This window comes from Salvelinus alpinus, chromosome 2 (assembly GCF_045679555.1).
Source record: "Salvelinus alpinus chromosome 2, SLU_Salpinus.1, whole genome shotgun sequence".
In the NCBI taxonomy this organism is placed as follows: domain Eukaryota; kingdom Metazoa; phylum Chordata; class Actinopteri; order Salmoniformes; family Salmonidae; genus Salvelinus; species Salvelinus alpinus.
In genome coordinates, this window is record NC_092087.1 from 73,797,310 (window position 1) to 73,811,976 (window position 14,667).

At 42.6% G+C, this 14,667-nt stretch overlaps 1 protein-coding gene across 3 annotated transcripts in view; it reads left to right on the top strand.

The window, feature by feature from the left end:
* LOC139567734 (VPS10 domain-containing receptor SorCS1-like) overlaps positions 1–14,667 on the top strand; it is a 146,191-nt gene that overhangs the window by 81,816 nt on the left and 49,708 nt on the right. For all 3 annotated transcript variants that reach the window (XR_011673459.1, XM_071389193.1, XM_071389192.1), the window contains exon 4: positions 13,198–13,356. Coding sequence is in view for 2 of the 3 variants with exons in the window: in XM_071389193.1 (XP_071245294.1) it covers positions 13,198–13,356 (159 nt within the window). In the remaining variant the exon portion in view is untranslated. The remainder of the gene's footprint in view (positions 1–13,197; positions 13,357–14,667) is intronic.

Sequence of the window (14,667 nt, forward strand, 5' to 3'; positions counted from 1 at the left end):
TGTAGGATCTTCATTTGATCACTCGTTTGTTGCTGAGAATTTTCCTGCACAGCAGGAAATGCAAACTTCTAGTGTAGTCCATGTTTAAAAAGGCTTCTAAAGTTTGTAATTTCAACATTAAAATGTAAGACTTAATTTGCCCTAACAAAAAATGTATCAACCCCCACAAAAAATGTCCATTAATTATAATCCACATAATACAAATTCCATGTTGCTGCAGGATTATTTTCCTTCTGTAGCACACTGGTTCAAATCTTTAAGTGTCTATTGACAATCTAAGTAACATAATAAAAAAATCCCCATTTAAAATCTGTCAGTTTAAGCTAGATATATTGGCTGCGTCTCAATCCACCGCATCCGCTTATGTTGGCCTTCTGCATCTGCGGTGGAAGGTGACCGAGCTACAGCGGTATTTGTCAGACCATGAGACATCCCGAAAATCGGTCTTCTCACGAAAACGTCTGTAGCATCCGAACGGTTTGGCCTATAACCCCTGGAAAGGGGAGAATCTCACAAACACGATGGTGTTCTTTGTTTTGCTCTACAACCCCCACAAGTGTCACAGGATTCATCTGAAGGTAACCCATGTAATTGAGTGGAGGTATGGAGGTAGCTTTGTGCCAAAAAAACATAAGGGGTTATTAAGTATGTGTCCAAAAAAACTCAAATATTTCCTGAGCTTACTTATATTACCTAGATATAGGACAGACACTTTGAAGCCTTTTTCCTTATGATTTATTTTTTGACTATGTTTTTTGGACATTTATGAATGTTTTTCTATGGGCTAAACACAATTCAATATTTTATCCCATTTAAAAATTTTTTTTTATTGGGATACCTAAAGGGCTCCTAAAATGTTAAATCAAATAGCTAAATGGTTCATCATATGAGCATCTTTAAACAATTCCATATGTCAGTTTAGTACTAACCTCATACATCAGTAAAATGATTAAGAAGCAGCTCCACTGCCATCACTTAACTTTTTAGGGATAGGGGGCAGCATTTTCACTTTTGGATGAATTGCGTGCCCATAATGAACTGCCTCCTACTCTGTCCCAGATGCTAATATATGCACATTATTATTACTATTGGATAGAAAACACTCTGACGTTTCTAAAACTGTTTGAATCATGTCTATGAGTATAACAGAACTCATATGGCAGGCAAACTTCCAAACAGGAAGTGGAAATTCTGGGGCTGGTTGATGTTAAACTCATCGTCTATTCACATCCCAGTAAGATATGGATCTGCTCGCACTTCCTACGCCTTCCACTAGATGTCAACAGTCAGTAGGACGTGGAATGAAGCCTCTAGTGTGATGTGGGGCCGGATGGCAGCTATTTGAGTCAGTGGTCTGGCAGAATGCTAGTTCCTGGTTACGCGCATTACTCATAATAGCGCCATGCGTTCCATTACTCTGTAGACAAAAACGAACGCTCCGGTTGGAACGTTATTGGATATATATGATAACAACATGCTGAAGATTGATTCTCTACTTATTTTGACCAGTTTATTCGACCTGGAATATAACTTTTTTAAGTTTTCGTCCGAGTTCGCCTGGACCGGCGCCAGCGTTTGGACATGTGAACTAAACGTGCTAGCAAAAGGAGCTAATTGGATACTAGTAATGGACATTATCGAACAAAACAACGATTTATTGTGGAACTAGGATTCCTGGCACTGCATTCTGATGAAAGATCATCAAAGGTAAGGGAATATTTATGATGTAATTTCGTATTACATCATAAACTCCAACATGGTGGAGAAATTTTGTGTATTTCTGAGCGCCGTCTCATATTATTGCATGGTATGCTTTTTCCTTAAAGTTTTTTAAAGATCTGACACAGCGGTTGCATTAAGAACAAGTGTATCTTTAACTATATGTACAACATGTATCTTTCATCAAAGTTTATGATGAGTATTTCTGTTATTTGACGTGGCTCTCTGTAATTACTCCGGATATTTTGGAGGCATTTCTGAACATGGCGCCAATGTAAACCGAGATTTTTGGATATAAATATGGACATTATCGAACAAAACATAAATGTATTGTGTAACATGATGTCCTATGAGTGTCATCTGATGAAGATTATCAAAGGTTAGTGATTCATTTTATCTCTATTTCTGCTTTTGTGACTATCTTTGGCTGGGAAAAATGGCTGTGTGTTTTTTGGATTTGGTGTTGATCTAACATAAATATATGTTGTGTTTTCGCTGTAAAACATTTTTAAAAATCGGACATGATGGGTAGATTAACAAGATGTTTATCTTTCATTTGCTGTATTGGACTTGTTAATGTGTGAAAGTTAAATATTTCAAAAATATATTTTTGAATTTCCCGCGCTGCCTTTTCAGCTAGCAGAACGTGTGTCCTAGAAAGGTTAAGAAAATCTTACTTTCAGCCTTGACTGTAAGATAACACGCCAAGGTTACAACGCATGTGATTATGTCATATGAATGCTAAACTCAGTATGCAAGGATATCATTAACTGCAAACATCGGTCTTAATAGCTATAGTGGATGATTAGCTAGCTGCAACACATGGTGTGATAACTTCTGTATGCAGGATACATCCCATATACAGGGACACTTCAAAAGCAAAACAAGGACGTGGAACTACCATGGGAGCTAGCTAGCACTAGTATGTTAGTTTAGCGTGCTAGCAACTGGAACTGCCATGGGACCCAACTGGCTCTAGCATGATAGTTTAGCATGCTAGCATGGTGCAATTGACCTGTTCCTCACCATCCTTCAGCTGGTGGAGGTAAACACTAGCACGGGAGTGGTTACTCATCTCACTGTTCTTCATGGGAGACAATACAGGCGTGATCTGAGTCAAGGCGAGTTACCCATGCTCTGGATGAAGGAAGGGAGTAGCTTTGCATGTGGTGGTAAATGTGATGGAAGCAAACAACCTAACGGTGGAAAAAAATATAGAACATCTGTCAGCCCTAAGGCACAATCTACAAATGAGAGTGAGGCAAGAACACTAAGGCCCATGAGCAGGCGGAGAAAGAAAGAGGGAGGGAGAAGCCAATGGAAGAGAGAACCCCTTGGAGTGCTTCCACAATCTCAAACAGATCGCATCGCATGACGCCACGTATCGTGATTGTTTGTGACGAAGCAAAATCAAGGGTGTGGCAAAACGGCATGCTTCCTTGCCCTTCAAGTAGACCTACCTCAAACTTGTTTGCTTGTCTTTCCTTGTATGACCTCATTATGTGATGCAGTGTAGAGGGTCTGCACTCCAAAAAATATAATATACATATTTTTTTTATTCTAGAGGCAACGCAAACAGTGTTATCATTACCATGCGTAATATTATGCATCAATCCCCGATTAGATGTGCTTGTTGTACACAACACTCCACCAAGTCTTCCAATTTGTTTTTGTGTGTGTGTTGGGTGGTAGGGACTAGGATGGGAGTCATAAAGCCCCAATTACCGTCAGTGTGAAGATGCAATGTTAGTGTTGGTGAGGTCTGGGCCGGAGTGCAGTGGGAATGTCAAGGAGATAGTCAATTAGTCTAGACTTCAAATGCCTGAGCTCAAGAGACAGTACTTGTGTTAATAAGGAGAGTTCAAAGTGTTGCAGCTCCTGGTTGGCTAGTGGACTCCATCAGGGAAGGAAAATAAAGAGAAGGGCTCATTATAGTCCAGAATAGAGAGCTGTAATAGTGTATGCAAAAGACAAGACAAAGTTTTAAGGGAGTGATCAAATACGGGTGAAATGAAGAGGTGAACTGATGACGAGGCAATAATGATACAGCCTGTCTGTCTGAATAGAAATCCAAGAAGATGATCCATGCACCATTTGCCGCAATGTGTTCTCACTTGTTCAATGTCCCTCTTTCTCTTCTTCCCGCTTGGCCCCCATTTCACTTTGGTGAGACCTTTGCCCGAGCAACCCAAGTCTCCCGGCTGACATTTTTATTACCCTCGTATGAAGACTTCACTTCTTTTCCCATGCCAGACCTTGTCCCTGCTTGATTGCCCTTTTTGCCCGTAGCCTCAATTAGGCATCTACTCGGTCTCCCATCCAAAGCAAGACCTGAGTTGTGTTCAAATGGACAAAAACGGACTGAAACAGAGGAAGAGACTACCTGGACCTGTCCACTAAGAAATGCTCATTTTAGTTTTCCTTTGTAAAACATTTTAAAACCTGCCCTAAATGAACATAACCCTGTAGTTAAACCCATTCAATCCCTTGCTATTGCTGACATGTTCTCCATAAATAGGTTATGCCCTGGGTTCAAAGCAGCAACCGCTAAATAACGCCTTAGGTAGGTCTTTAGTAAGCACAAGTACAGTACATTGTATTAGCAGATGAAGAGAGTGAAGTCCATTAGGCAGAAATGATCTCTCCAAGGCATTGCAGGGCTTTTCATTAAAGATGTATTATCTTTCAAATCAAATCAAATCAAATCAAATCAAATTTATTAGTCACATACACATGGTTAGCAGATGTTAATGCGAGTGTAGCGAAATGCTTGTTCTTCTAGTTCCGACAATGCAGTAATAACAACAAGTAATCTAACCTAACAATTCCGCAACTACTACCTTATACACGCAAGTGTAAAGGGATAAAGAATATGTACATAAAGATATATGAATGAGTGATGGTACAGACGGCATAGGCAAGGTGCAGTAGATGGTATAGAGTACGGTATATACCTATGAGATGAGTACTGTAGGGTATGTAAACATAAAGTGGCATAGTTTAAAGTGGCTAGTGGTCCATGTATTACATAAGATGGCAAGATGCAGTAGATGATATAGAGTACAGTATATACATATACATAAGAGATGTGTAATGTAGGGTATGTAAACATTATATTAGGTGGCATTGTTTAAAGTGGCTGGTGGTACATTTTTACATAATTTCCATCAATTCCCATTTTTAAGGTGGCTGGAGCTGAGTCAGTTTGTTGGCAGCGGCCGCTAAATGTTAGTGGTGGCTGTTTAACAGTCTGATGGCCTTGAGATAGAAGCTGTTTTTCAGTCTCTCGGTCCCTGCTTGGATGCACCTGTACTGACCTCGCCTTCTGGATGATAGCGGGGTGAACAGGTAGTGGCTTGGGTGGTTGTTGTCCTTGATGATCTTTATGGCCTTCCTGTGACATCGGGTGGTGTAGGTGTCCTGGAGGGCAGGTAGTTTGCCCCGGGTGATGCGTTCTGCCGACCTCACTACCCTCTGGAGAGCCTTACGGTTGTGTGCGGAGCAGTTGCCGTACCAGGCGGTGATACAGCCCGACAGGATGCTCTCGATTGTGCATCTGTAGAAGTTTGTGAGTGCTTTTGGTGACAAGCCGAATTTCTTCAGCCTCCTGAGGTTGAAGAGGCGCTGCTGCGCCTTCTTCACAACGCTGTCTGTGTGGGTGGACCAATTCAGTTTGTCCGTGATGTGTACACCGAGGAACTTAAAACTTTCCACCTTCTCCACTACTGACCCGTCGATGTGGATAGGGGGGAGCTCCCTCTGCTGTTTCCTGAAGTCCACAATCATCTCCTTTGTTTTGTTGACGTTGAGTGTGAGGTTATTTTCCTGACACCACACTCCGAGGGCCCTCACCTCCTCCCTGTAGGCCGTCTCGTCGTTGTTGGTAATCAAGCCTACCACTGTAGTGTCGTCCGCAAACTTGATGATTGAGTTGGAGGCGTGCATGGCCACGCAGTCGTGGGTGAACAGGGAGTACAGGAGAGGGCTCAGAACGCACCCTTGTGGGGCCCCAGTGTTGAGGATCAGCGGGGTGGAGATGTTGTTACCTACCCTCACCACCTGGGGGCGGCCCGTCAGGAAGTCCAGGACCCAGTTGCACAGGGCGGGGTCGAGGCCCAGGGTCTCGAGCTTGATGACGAGTTTGGAGGGTACTATGGTGTTAAATGCTGAGCTGTAGTCGATGAACAGCATTCTCACATAGGTATTCCTCTTGTCCAGATGGGTTAGGGCAGTGTGCAGTGTGGTTGCGATTGCGTCGTCTGTGGACCTATTGGGTCGGTAAGCAAATTGGAGTGGGTCTAGGGTGTCCGGTAGGGTGGAGGTGATATGGTCCTTGACTAGTCTCTCAAAGCACTTCATGATGACGGAAGTGAGTGCTACGGGGCGGTAGTCGTTTAGCTCAGTTACCTTAGCTTTCTTGGGAACAGGAACAATGGTGGCCCTCTTGAAGCATGTGGGAACAGCAGACTGGGCTAAGGATTGATTGAATATGTCCGTAAACACACCAGCCAGCTGGTCTGCGCATGCTCTGAGGACGCGGCTGGGAATGCCGTCTGGGCCTGCAGCCTTGCGAGGGTTAACACGTTTAAATGTTTTACTCACCTCGGCTGCAGTGAAGGAGAGCCCGCAGGTTTTGGTAGTGGGCCGTGTCAGTGGCACTGTATTATCCTCAAAGCGGGCAAAAAAGGTATTTAGCCTGTCTGGGAGCAAGACATCCTGATCCGCGACGGGGCTGCTTTTCTTTTTGTAATCCGTGATAGACTGTAGACCCTGCCACATACCCCTTGTGTCTGAGCTGTTGAATTGCGATTCAATTTTGTCTCTGTACTGGGACTTAGCCTGTTTGATAGCCTTGCGGAGAGAATAGCTACACTGTGTGTATTCGGTCATGTTTCCGGTCACCTTGCCCTGGTTAAAAGCAGTGGTTCGCGCTTTCAGTTTCACGCGAATGCTGCCGTTAATCCACGGTTTCTGGTTTGGGAATGTTTTAATCGTTGCTCTGGGTACGACATCGTCAATGCACTTCCTAATGAACTCGCTCACCGAATCTGCATATTCATCATTGTTGTTGTTGGACGCCGTGCGGAACATATTCCAATCCGCGTGTATTATCTTTCCTAGGTCTTAGTGAGTGTGTTAGACTGAGATTTCTTACAAAGGAAAGAGTAGGCCATTTTTATTAATTCCAGATGGGCATACAGAGGAAATGAAGCAATTCTGCCAGTAATTAAAATGCACTGTGGACAATTAACTCAGTTGTAATAGCATTATTAAGATACATTCTTAAGACATTAATATAGAATGTCCATGTGAATATTGGAACATTTCACTCACAGTAGATAGATGTACATTCAGATTTACTGTAGTTCAAGAGCAGTATGTCTTATAAGATTTACGCAAAATGATCTTGCTGCCTTTTCTCCTGCCAAGTTGGATGGTTTCTATTCATGATTTCCCCCATGGAAAAACCCATAAACTTCCTATCCATCAAACTCTAACTTATTTGCTGGGGAGGTTTCTTCTGTTTTTGCACACATTTTGGAATCGCCCTAACAAAAATATAAATTGGACTAGCTGACCAGAACGGCCAAATTGTTAAGTTTTAAACAGAGGAAGTTGTTATTTTAAAACTCTGGGGGGTCCATGGAGGTACTGTAGGGGGTCTGCGAAAATAGATATTTTTTATTTTACGGACTCCTCACCTAATTGGCTATCAATAGTTCAAAACAGTTAGGTGAATCAGGTCGGACTCGGATGGAGAGTGAGTGCATTGTTCAAGATGGATGAACAAAAGGCAAGTGGTGCACAAAAACGCAGCGAAACGAAACACCAGGTGGAAGCTAGTAGGCCTAGTTATGCAGCAGCTAGCAGCTTGCCAGTCCAGACTGAGACCTCACTGCCCGGGCCCTGCTATGAGAGTGGCCTTGCTATAAGAGTGGCCTTGCTCCCCCACTTCTTGCGAATAGTGACCGTTCCTCTAGTGAGGGTAACGGGTACTGCCAGAGACCCCCCCCCCCCCCCCCTTCTGTGAACATTGGTAAGCCTACGAGTGATGAGACGGATAGCCCACAGCGTGGAGTCCGAGTTCCAGTGTGTAATATAAATAGGCTACCATGCTAAATACTGTATATAGCTATAGATAGGCTAGTAGGCTAGACTCCATTGTCTGCCTAATGAAACAATCCCTAGTAAGCTATTGTTTTGATCATTGGAATTAATAGACAGGTTTTACGCAGCACGAACGTTCGACCCAAGCTGCGTGAGAACGTGTGGACGGCAAAGGTAGGCTATAGGTCTACAGGACCGTTGTATCCTATTAAAAACATACATTGGTTACTGATTAGTATGTTGTTGCATAGAACATGCATTTTACAATCTGCAATGTTTGAATGTCCTACTTTAATTACCGAGCAAGTAAATACATAATTGCAACCAGTCAGCATTCTAAATAGCAGCATTGCAACACTGTAGGCCTATAACTTAGTGAAACATAAATGTCAGGCTTAACATGAGAAAAGGACGACCCCAAAAAACAAAACGTGTATCCAGTAAAGCAAAGCTATAGGCTACTACAAGCACTAGCACCAATCTGATAGCCTATCGATAGGCAGACACACAGACGTTGCAATTTCAGAACCACGGACAGTGATCGGAAGTCTATACTGAGGGGCTGACGCAGTAGGCTTTGCGGGGGTCCAGAGAAACTGCACTACGCCAGTGCTCTTAGACAAAATGTGTTTGGAGTTACACTTCCTGGGGGGTACCTTGGCAAGAAAAGGTTGAAGACCCTTGGTCTAGTTATGTTGGGTATTGTGTAATTTTGACTTGGGCCACTAGATGGTGGCTGATTCATGGCTTCTACACTACTGCTGCTCTTCAGACATCTCTACAAGGCTAAAGAGACAGTCAAGACTGACCTTTTTGTCTGAGGAGTTCACTTACTGGTCACCGACAGTCCATGGGATGACAAGAGCGAACAAGCAACTGGTATTGTTTTCCGTTCAACAACAAACACATCTGCTGCTGGTTTACAGGAAGTAACATGCCCATTCAAACTCTCATAATCATGTCTGGGTAGTCAAACTAGTAGCAGCATGTCAGCCTAACAGTGGGGGTCTGTTGTTAGGAGCTACAATTTAGTGAGTTCTACTTTCCCTCTACTCTTCTCCATGAATTTCCTTGAAATCTTGCCATTTGAACTTCCTATAGTGCAGACAGAGTATATTTGTCACTTGGGCACCGACTGTGTTACGCTTGGATTTAGAGAGAGGCTTCACAATCCAATTACTGTGACTGGGGTGAAATGGAAAATATGGGCCTAATTTCATTAATATTCTATCACTGAGTATTTACTGCTGCACGGCTATTAACTCACTGTGTTATTCATCGCACACTTCTTAAACGTCTTGCAGTTGGTGGCTGCTTCATTATCCTTTGGTCATTTTGAACCCCTTTGGCCTCATAAACTAAATACATGCACACACACATTGGTATAAACACACTGGAGCGTGCACACACACACACACATACACATACATACACACACACACACAATGGTAGCAATTCCAGGCATGCCCTCTCTTTTCCCCGTGCTCCATCAGGGGAAAGTGTGAAGTGTAGAAATGAACAAAATGCCAGCGTTTGTGTGGATTACAGAGCATGGAACTCTGGAGAAAGTTTCAGGGTCAGCATGATTCCTTTTTAGTTTTTCTCCTTTTATTTATAAAACTCCGGTAAAGCAAAAAGTGAAGGATTTAATTTGGCGGCATAACATGACGCAACATTTGGATATGCATTTTCAGAGTTGTTTCGACCAGTGTGAGATGGTTTCTTGAAATGACTCTTGGAAACGTTGATTGAGTCAACATGTTACGTCTGTCATTTCCTGTCTAAACATGACACCGCAATGTCATGTTGCGTGAGGATGTTGACATTTCTATGCAGCTTGTAATATAAATCTGTTAAATTACAAGGTGAAGCTCCAAGATAGCGTATCTAAAGATACAGCTATGTCTAAACAAACAGTCATGTAATTTAGAATGATGAGGGTGTTGACATTTTTATACATTTTTATATAAATGTGTAAAATGACAAGGTAAAGCTCTGTCATAACATAAGTCTAAAGGCTTGAAGCTAAGCGTATATTATCCATGTTAAGTGAAGATAGTTTTTAGATAAAAGTATAACAGCTGAATGGTTGGCAACGTCATTGCCCTGTTTCCCGTTCATGGTTAATGTCGTCTTATGAAGCAGAATATGGTATTCAACACAACTCCTACAGGATTCATTCCCTCACTGCCACATCTGTCCAACTCTTCCCCTCATTTCTCTCTCATCTGAAGGTTATAAGTGGAACTAATCAGATCCCTGAGAAGCTCACCAGAATCTCCCTAACCCGTTTTCACGTCGCACTAGGATATATCGATTTCCATATTCTGACAACAAATTATTGAAATAAGTCATGTGAGTGTTCCCGAATTCATGAAACCGCTTATAATCCTCCCTCCACAATGGCTGCATTAGCCTACATAGGCTAGGCTAGAATAGGGCTGTATCACAATAGCTGCATTAGCCTACATAGGCTAGGCTAGAATAGGGCTGTATCACAATGGCTGCATTAGCCTACATAGGCTAGGCTAGAATAGGGCTGTATCACAATGGCTGCATTAGCCTACATAGGCTAGGCTAGAATAGGGCTGTATCACAATGGCTGCATTAGCCTACATAGGCTAGGCTAGAATAGGGCTGTATCACAATAGGGTGTTGTTTCCATATTTATAGGAGCAGACAAAGTTTTAATAGTGCCCAGAGTTAAAACGCTGTTAATTGTGTATGGAATGTAAAAAGAAACCGTGTTGGCTGCTGCATTTGATATTTGATTGGATTGGTCAGCATGTGGATCACGTATGGCGCTACGCTAGCTCACTGTGATTGATGAACTTGTGTTTGGGGTCGGCCCACTATAGCTACCATTATCATGCATAGTTTGACAAATGACTTAGAGTCTCAGCCGCGCCTGCTCAAGCTTGCTATGTTATATAGCCAATGGTGCCTGCTGGAAGTGTGTTAGACGTTTTACATCATTCCCAAATCCACCCCTATTGATGGTAATCAGGGAAACTTAGGAGATTTGTCAAATGGGGAAACCTGTTAAAATCACCTTGGGTTGTTGGTCGAAGGTTCTGTCTCCCTACTCTGTTAGCCTTTTCTCTATCCTCTATAACCCAGTCAGCATGGTTCGATAGCGGTGTGATCCCTGCACGACTGATGTCATTAATGACAATTTGCTAGCGTAATGTGAACAGTGGTTTTGCTGGGGTTGGTGAACTATAGAAATATGGTGGTGTGAGGAGACTCCTAGACTTCGACGGTTTGACGGTGCCGTAATGTCTTGACACTGAAACTGCGGAGGTTTCAGAGTTGTTGTCTGACACTGAAACTGTGGGCACTACTGGGATGGATGAGTTAGGATAAGTGCCAATCAGTTCATGGTTTTATTAACATAGTGACTCGAGAAACACATGCACACGCGCGCGCGCACACACACACACACACACACACACACACACACACACACACACACACACACACACACACACACACACACACACACACACACACACACACACACACACACACACACACACACACACACACACACACACACACACTCTCTACTTCCTTCCCACTGTGCTACTGATAAGGGGTTATGTAAGTGTTCAGGATGACTGATTCAATTACATTTGCTGCTGATTATATCTTTTGATATATGTGTTTTTTTTCTCACTTGGCACAATCACAGGGAAAAAATTGTGAACCTCCAAGAAAAGAACAAAGCTTGTGGGAAATTAGAGCTTTCAAAGCCTGACTGAACAGACAGCAGGAGAAAAAGAGGGAGAGAAATCTGAATGCGTTACCCATACACACTCGCTACAAGATAGGCAAAGGGTGTGTTTAAAAGACTGTCTGTACAACAATAATTAGGATCTAGCAAAGCGGAACACAGGTTTATAAATGAGATATCTAACAAGCAGGAGATGACTGTGAGTCTAAAGACGCCAATTTAGAACCACAAATTACTGACATTATATCTGTTATTAAATGTAGACTTTGTAATCAAATCATATAATCTAATAATAATATCATTTTTTTTCAATCAACTTCAAACTCTCAAGCTGCCCATCACATGGATTCGGTGGCGGTCGGTGACATTTAAGATGAGGGAGGATGGGCATGGTCTTATTTCTGTTACCAGCTCAATGTACAATCGATAGGTTTAGGTTACTACATGATACTCGAATTCCCGTCACGAGGTTGCTACAGTCTAACCTATGAAAGGTTTACCACTTGTTTGCAAAGGTCGAGAGAGACATTTGAGTAATCAAGATGACAGACAGTGACAATACTGAGCACACAGTATTGTCAATACTTTGCACACTCTTGGCTGCATCTAGCTGATCTAGGGTGTAGTCATTAGTCCAACAGTTTCAAACAAGAGTTGTCATGCTGGAGGGTCATGTCAGGATGAGCCTGCAAGAAGGGTACCACATGAGGGAGGAGGATGTCTTCCCTGTAACGCACAGTGGTGAGGTTGCCTGCAATGATCACAAGCTCAGTCTGATGATGCTGTGACACACCGCCCCAGACCATGACGAACCCTCCACCTCCAAATCGATCCCGCTCCAGAGTACAGGCCTCGGTGTAACACTTTCTTTTTTTGCGGAGTTTAGCTAGCTGCATTCGCTAGCTAAGTGAAAGTGAAAAAAAAATACAACAAAATATAGCTCTCTCTCTCTTGCTGCTTCATTTTTAAAGAAATGAATTTGTTAAACTGTTCAACTATTGTCTTTGAGTCAACTACTCACCACATTTTATGCACTGCAGTGCTAGCTAGCTGTAGCTTATGCTTTCAGTTCTAGATTCATTCTCTGATCCTTTGATTGATTGGGTGGACACCATGTCGGTTCATGCTGCAAGAGCTCTGATAGGTTGGCGGACGTTCTCCGGAAGTTGTCATAATTCATGTGTAAGTCTATGGAATGGGGTGATTTTGTATGGAAGTTGTTGTACCCAGAGGAGGACGGAAACTAGCTGTCCACCAAGTACACCATGGTGCTACCCTACAGAGTGCTGTTGAGGCTGCTGTAGACCTTCATTGCAGAACAGTGTGTTTTAATAAATAATTTGTTGATGTGAATATATTTGGTATAGTTTTTTTCTAAAAAGGATAACTGTTTTAATGTTTCACAATTTAAAAAAAATGATATTTACTGAATAGGATGGTCCTCCCCTTCCTCCTCTGAGGAGCCTCCACTGCATGGATTACCAAAATATATACCATTTAAATCGGAGTTATCTTTATCCAACACTGATACAAACTAAGCCTCACTCCCAAGCCAACAATAATATTTCCCAGTCTTCCAGGACCAGCTTCCTCCATGGCTAGCTCTGATTCTATTTCTGTCTGCTCTCATTCAGATCATGCTTCTAACTGACCCGGAAGTGGAAAGCAGCCTGCTGATCAGCTCCGATGAGGGAGCCACCTATCAGAAGTACCGCCTCAGCTTCTACATCCTCAGCCTGCTCTTCCACCCCGAGCAGGAGGACTGGATCCTTGCCTACAGCCATGATCAGAAGGTAAGAGGAGTGAGAACTGACTGACACACAGAGATCACTTAACTACTGTATCTTTTTGTCGTCAGAGGCTTTCTGTCTTTCGTTGGTTTTGCCCTCTGTCAGACATCAAAACAAGACGACATCAAATCGCCAATTGGCAACCCATCCCTTATGGGATTAATTGACAAACAAACATTACAATAATTCACTATGGTAATTAAATGACCGTTCTTCTGAGTCAGGCGGTGGGGTGATTGATGTGGTGGGACTATTTACTCTGCAGTTGAGTGAGGTGTGTTACCGGGGGGAGAGACGTGATTAGCATATCCAGTGGATTTAAACTTATGATAGCCCTCAACTAAGAAACTGAGTGGGTTTTAAGGTTGATTTCCACTCGTCTAAACTCCAATATATTGAATCGATTCAACAAAGTCAAGTGTTCATAACTTACTCAACGATTTGCTTTATTTTAACAAATTCAGTTTCTGTGGCTGAGACTAGAGCCATAAACTCCATACAAACATACATACAGTTGAAGTCGGAAGTTTACATACACTTAGGTTGGAGTCATTAAAACTAGGTTTTCAACCATTCCACAAATTTCTTGTTAACAAACTATAGTTTTAACAAGTTAGTTAGGACATCTACATCGTGCATGACACAAGTAGTTTTTCCAACAATTGTTTACAGACAGATTATTTCACTTATAATTCACTGTATCACAATTCCAGTGGGTCAGAAGTTTACATACACTAAGTTGACTGTGCCTTTTAAACAGCTTGGAAAATTCCAGGAAATGATGTCATGGCTTTAGAAGCTTCTGAGAGGCTAATTGACATCATTTGAGCCAATTGGAGGTGTAGCTGTGGATGTATTGCTTGACATCATGGGAAAATCAAAAGAAATCAGCCAAGACCTCAGAAAAAATATTGTTGACCTCCACAAGTCTGGTTCATCCTTTGGAGCAATTTCCAAATGCCTGAAGGTACCACATTCATCTGTACAAACAATAGTACGCAAGTATAAACATCATGGGACCATGCAGCCGCCATACCGCTCAGGAAGGAGACACGTTCTGTCTCCCAGAGATGAACGTACTTTGGTGCAAAAAGTGCATATCAATCCCAGAACAACAGCAAAGGACCTCGTAAAGATGCTGGAGGAAACTGGTACAAAAGTATCTATATCCACAGTAAAACGAGTCCTATATCGACATGACCTGAAAGGCCCCTCAGCAAGGAAGAAGCCACTGCTCCAAAATTGCCAGACTACGGTTTGCAACTGCACATGGGGACAAAGATCATACTTTTTGGAGAAATGTCCTCTGGTCTG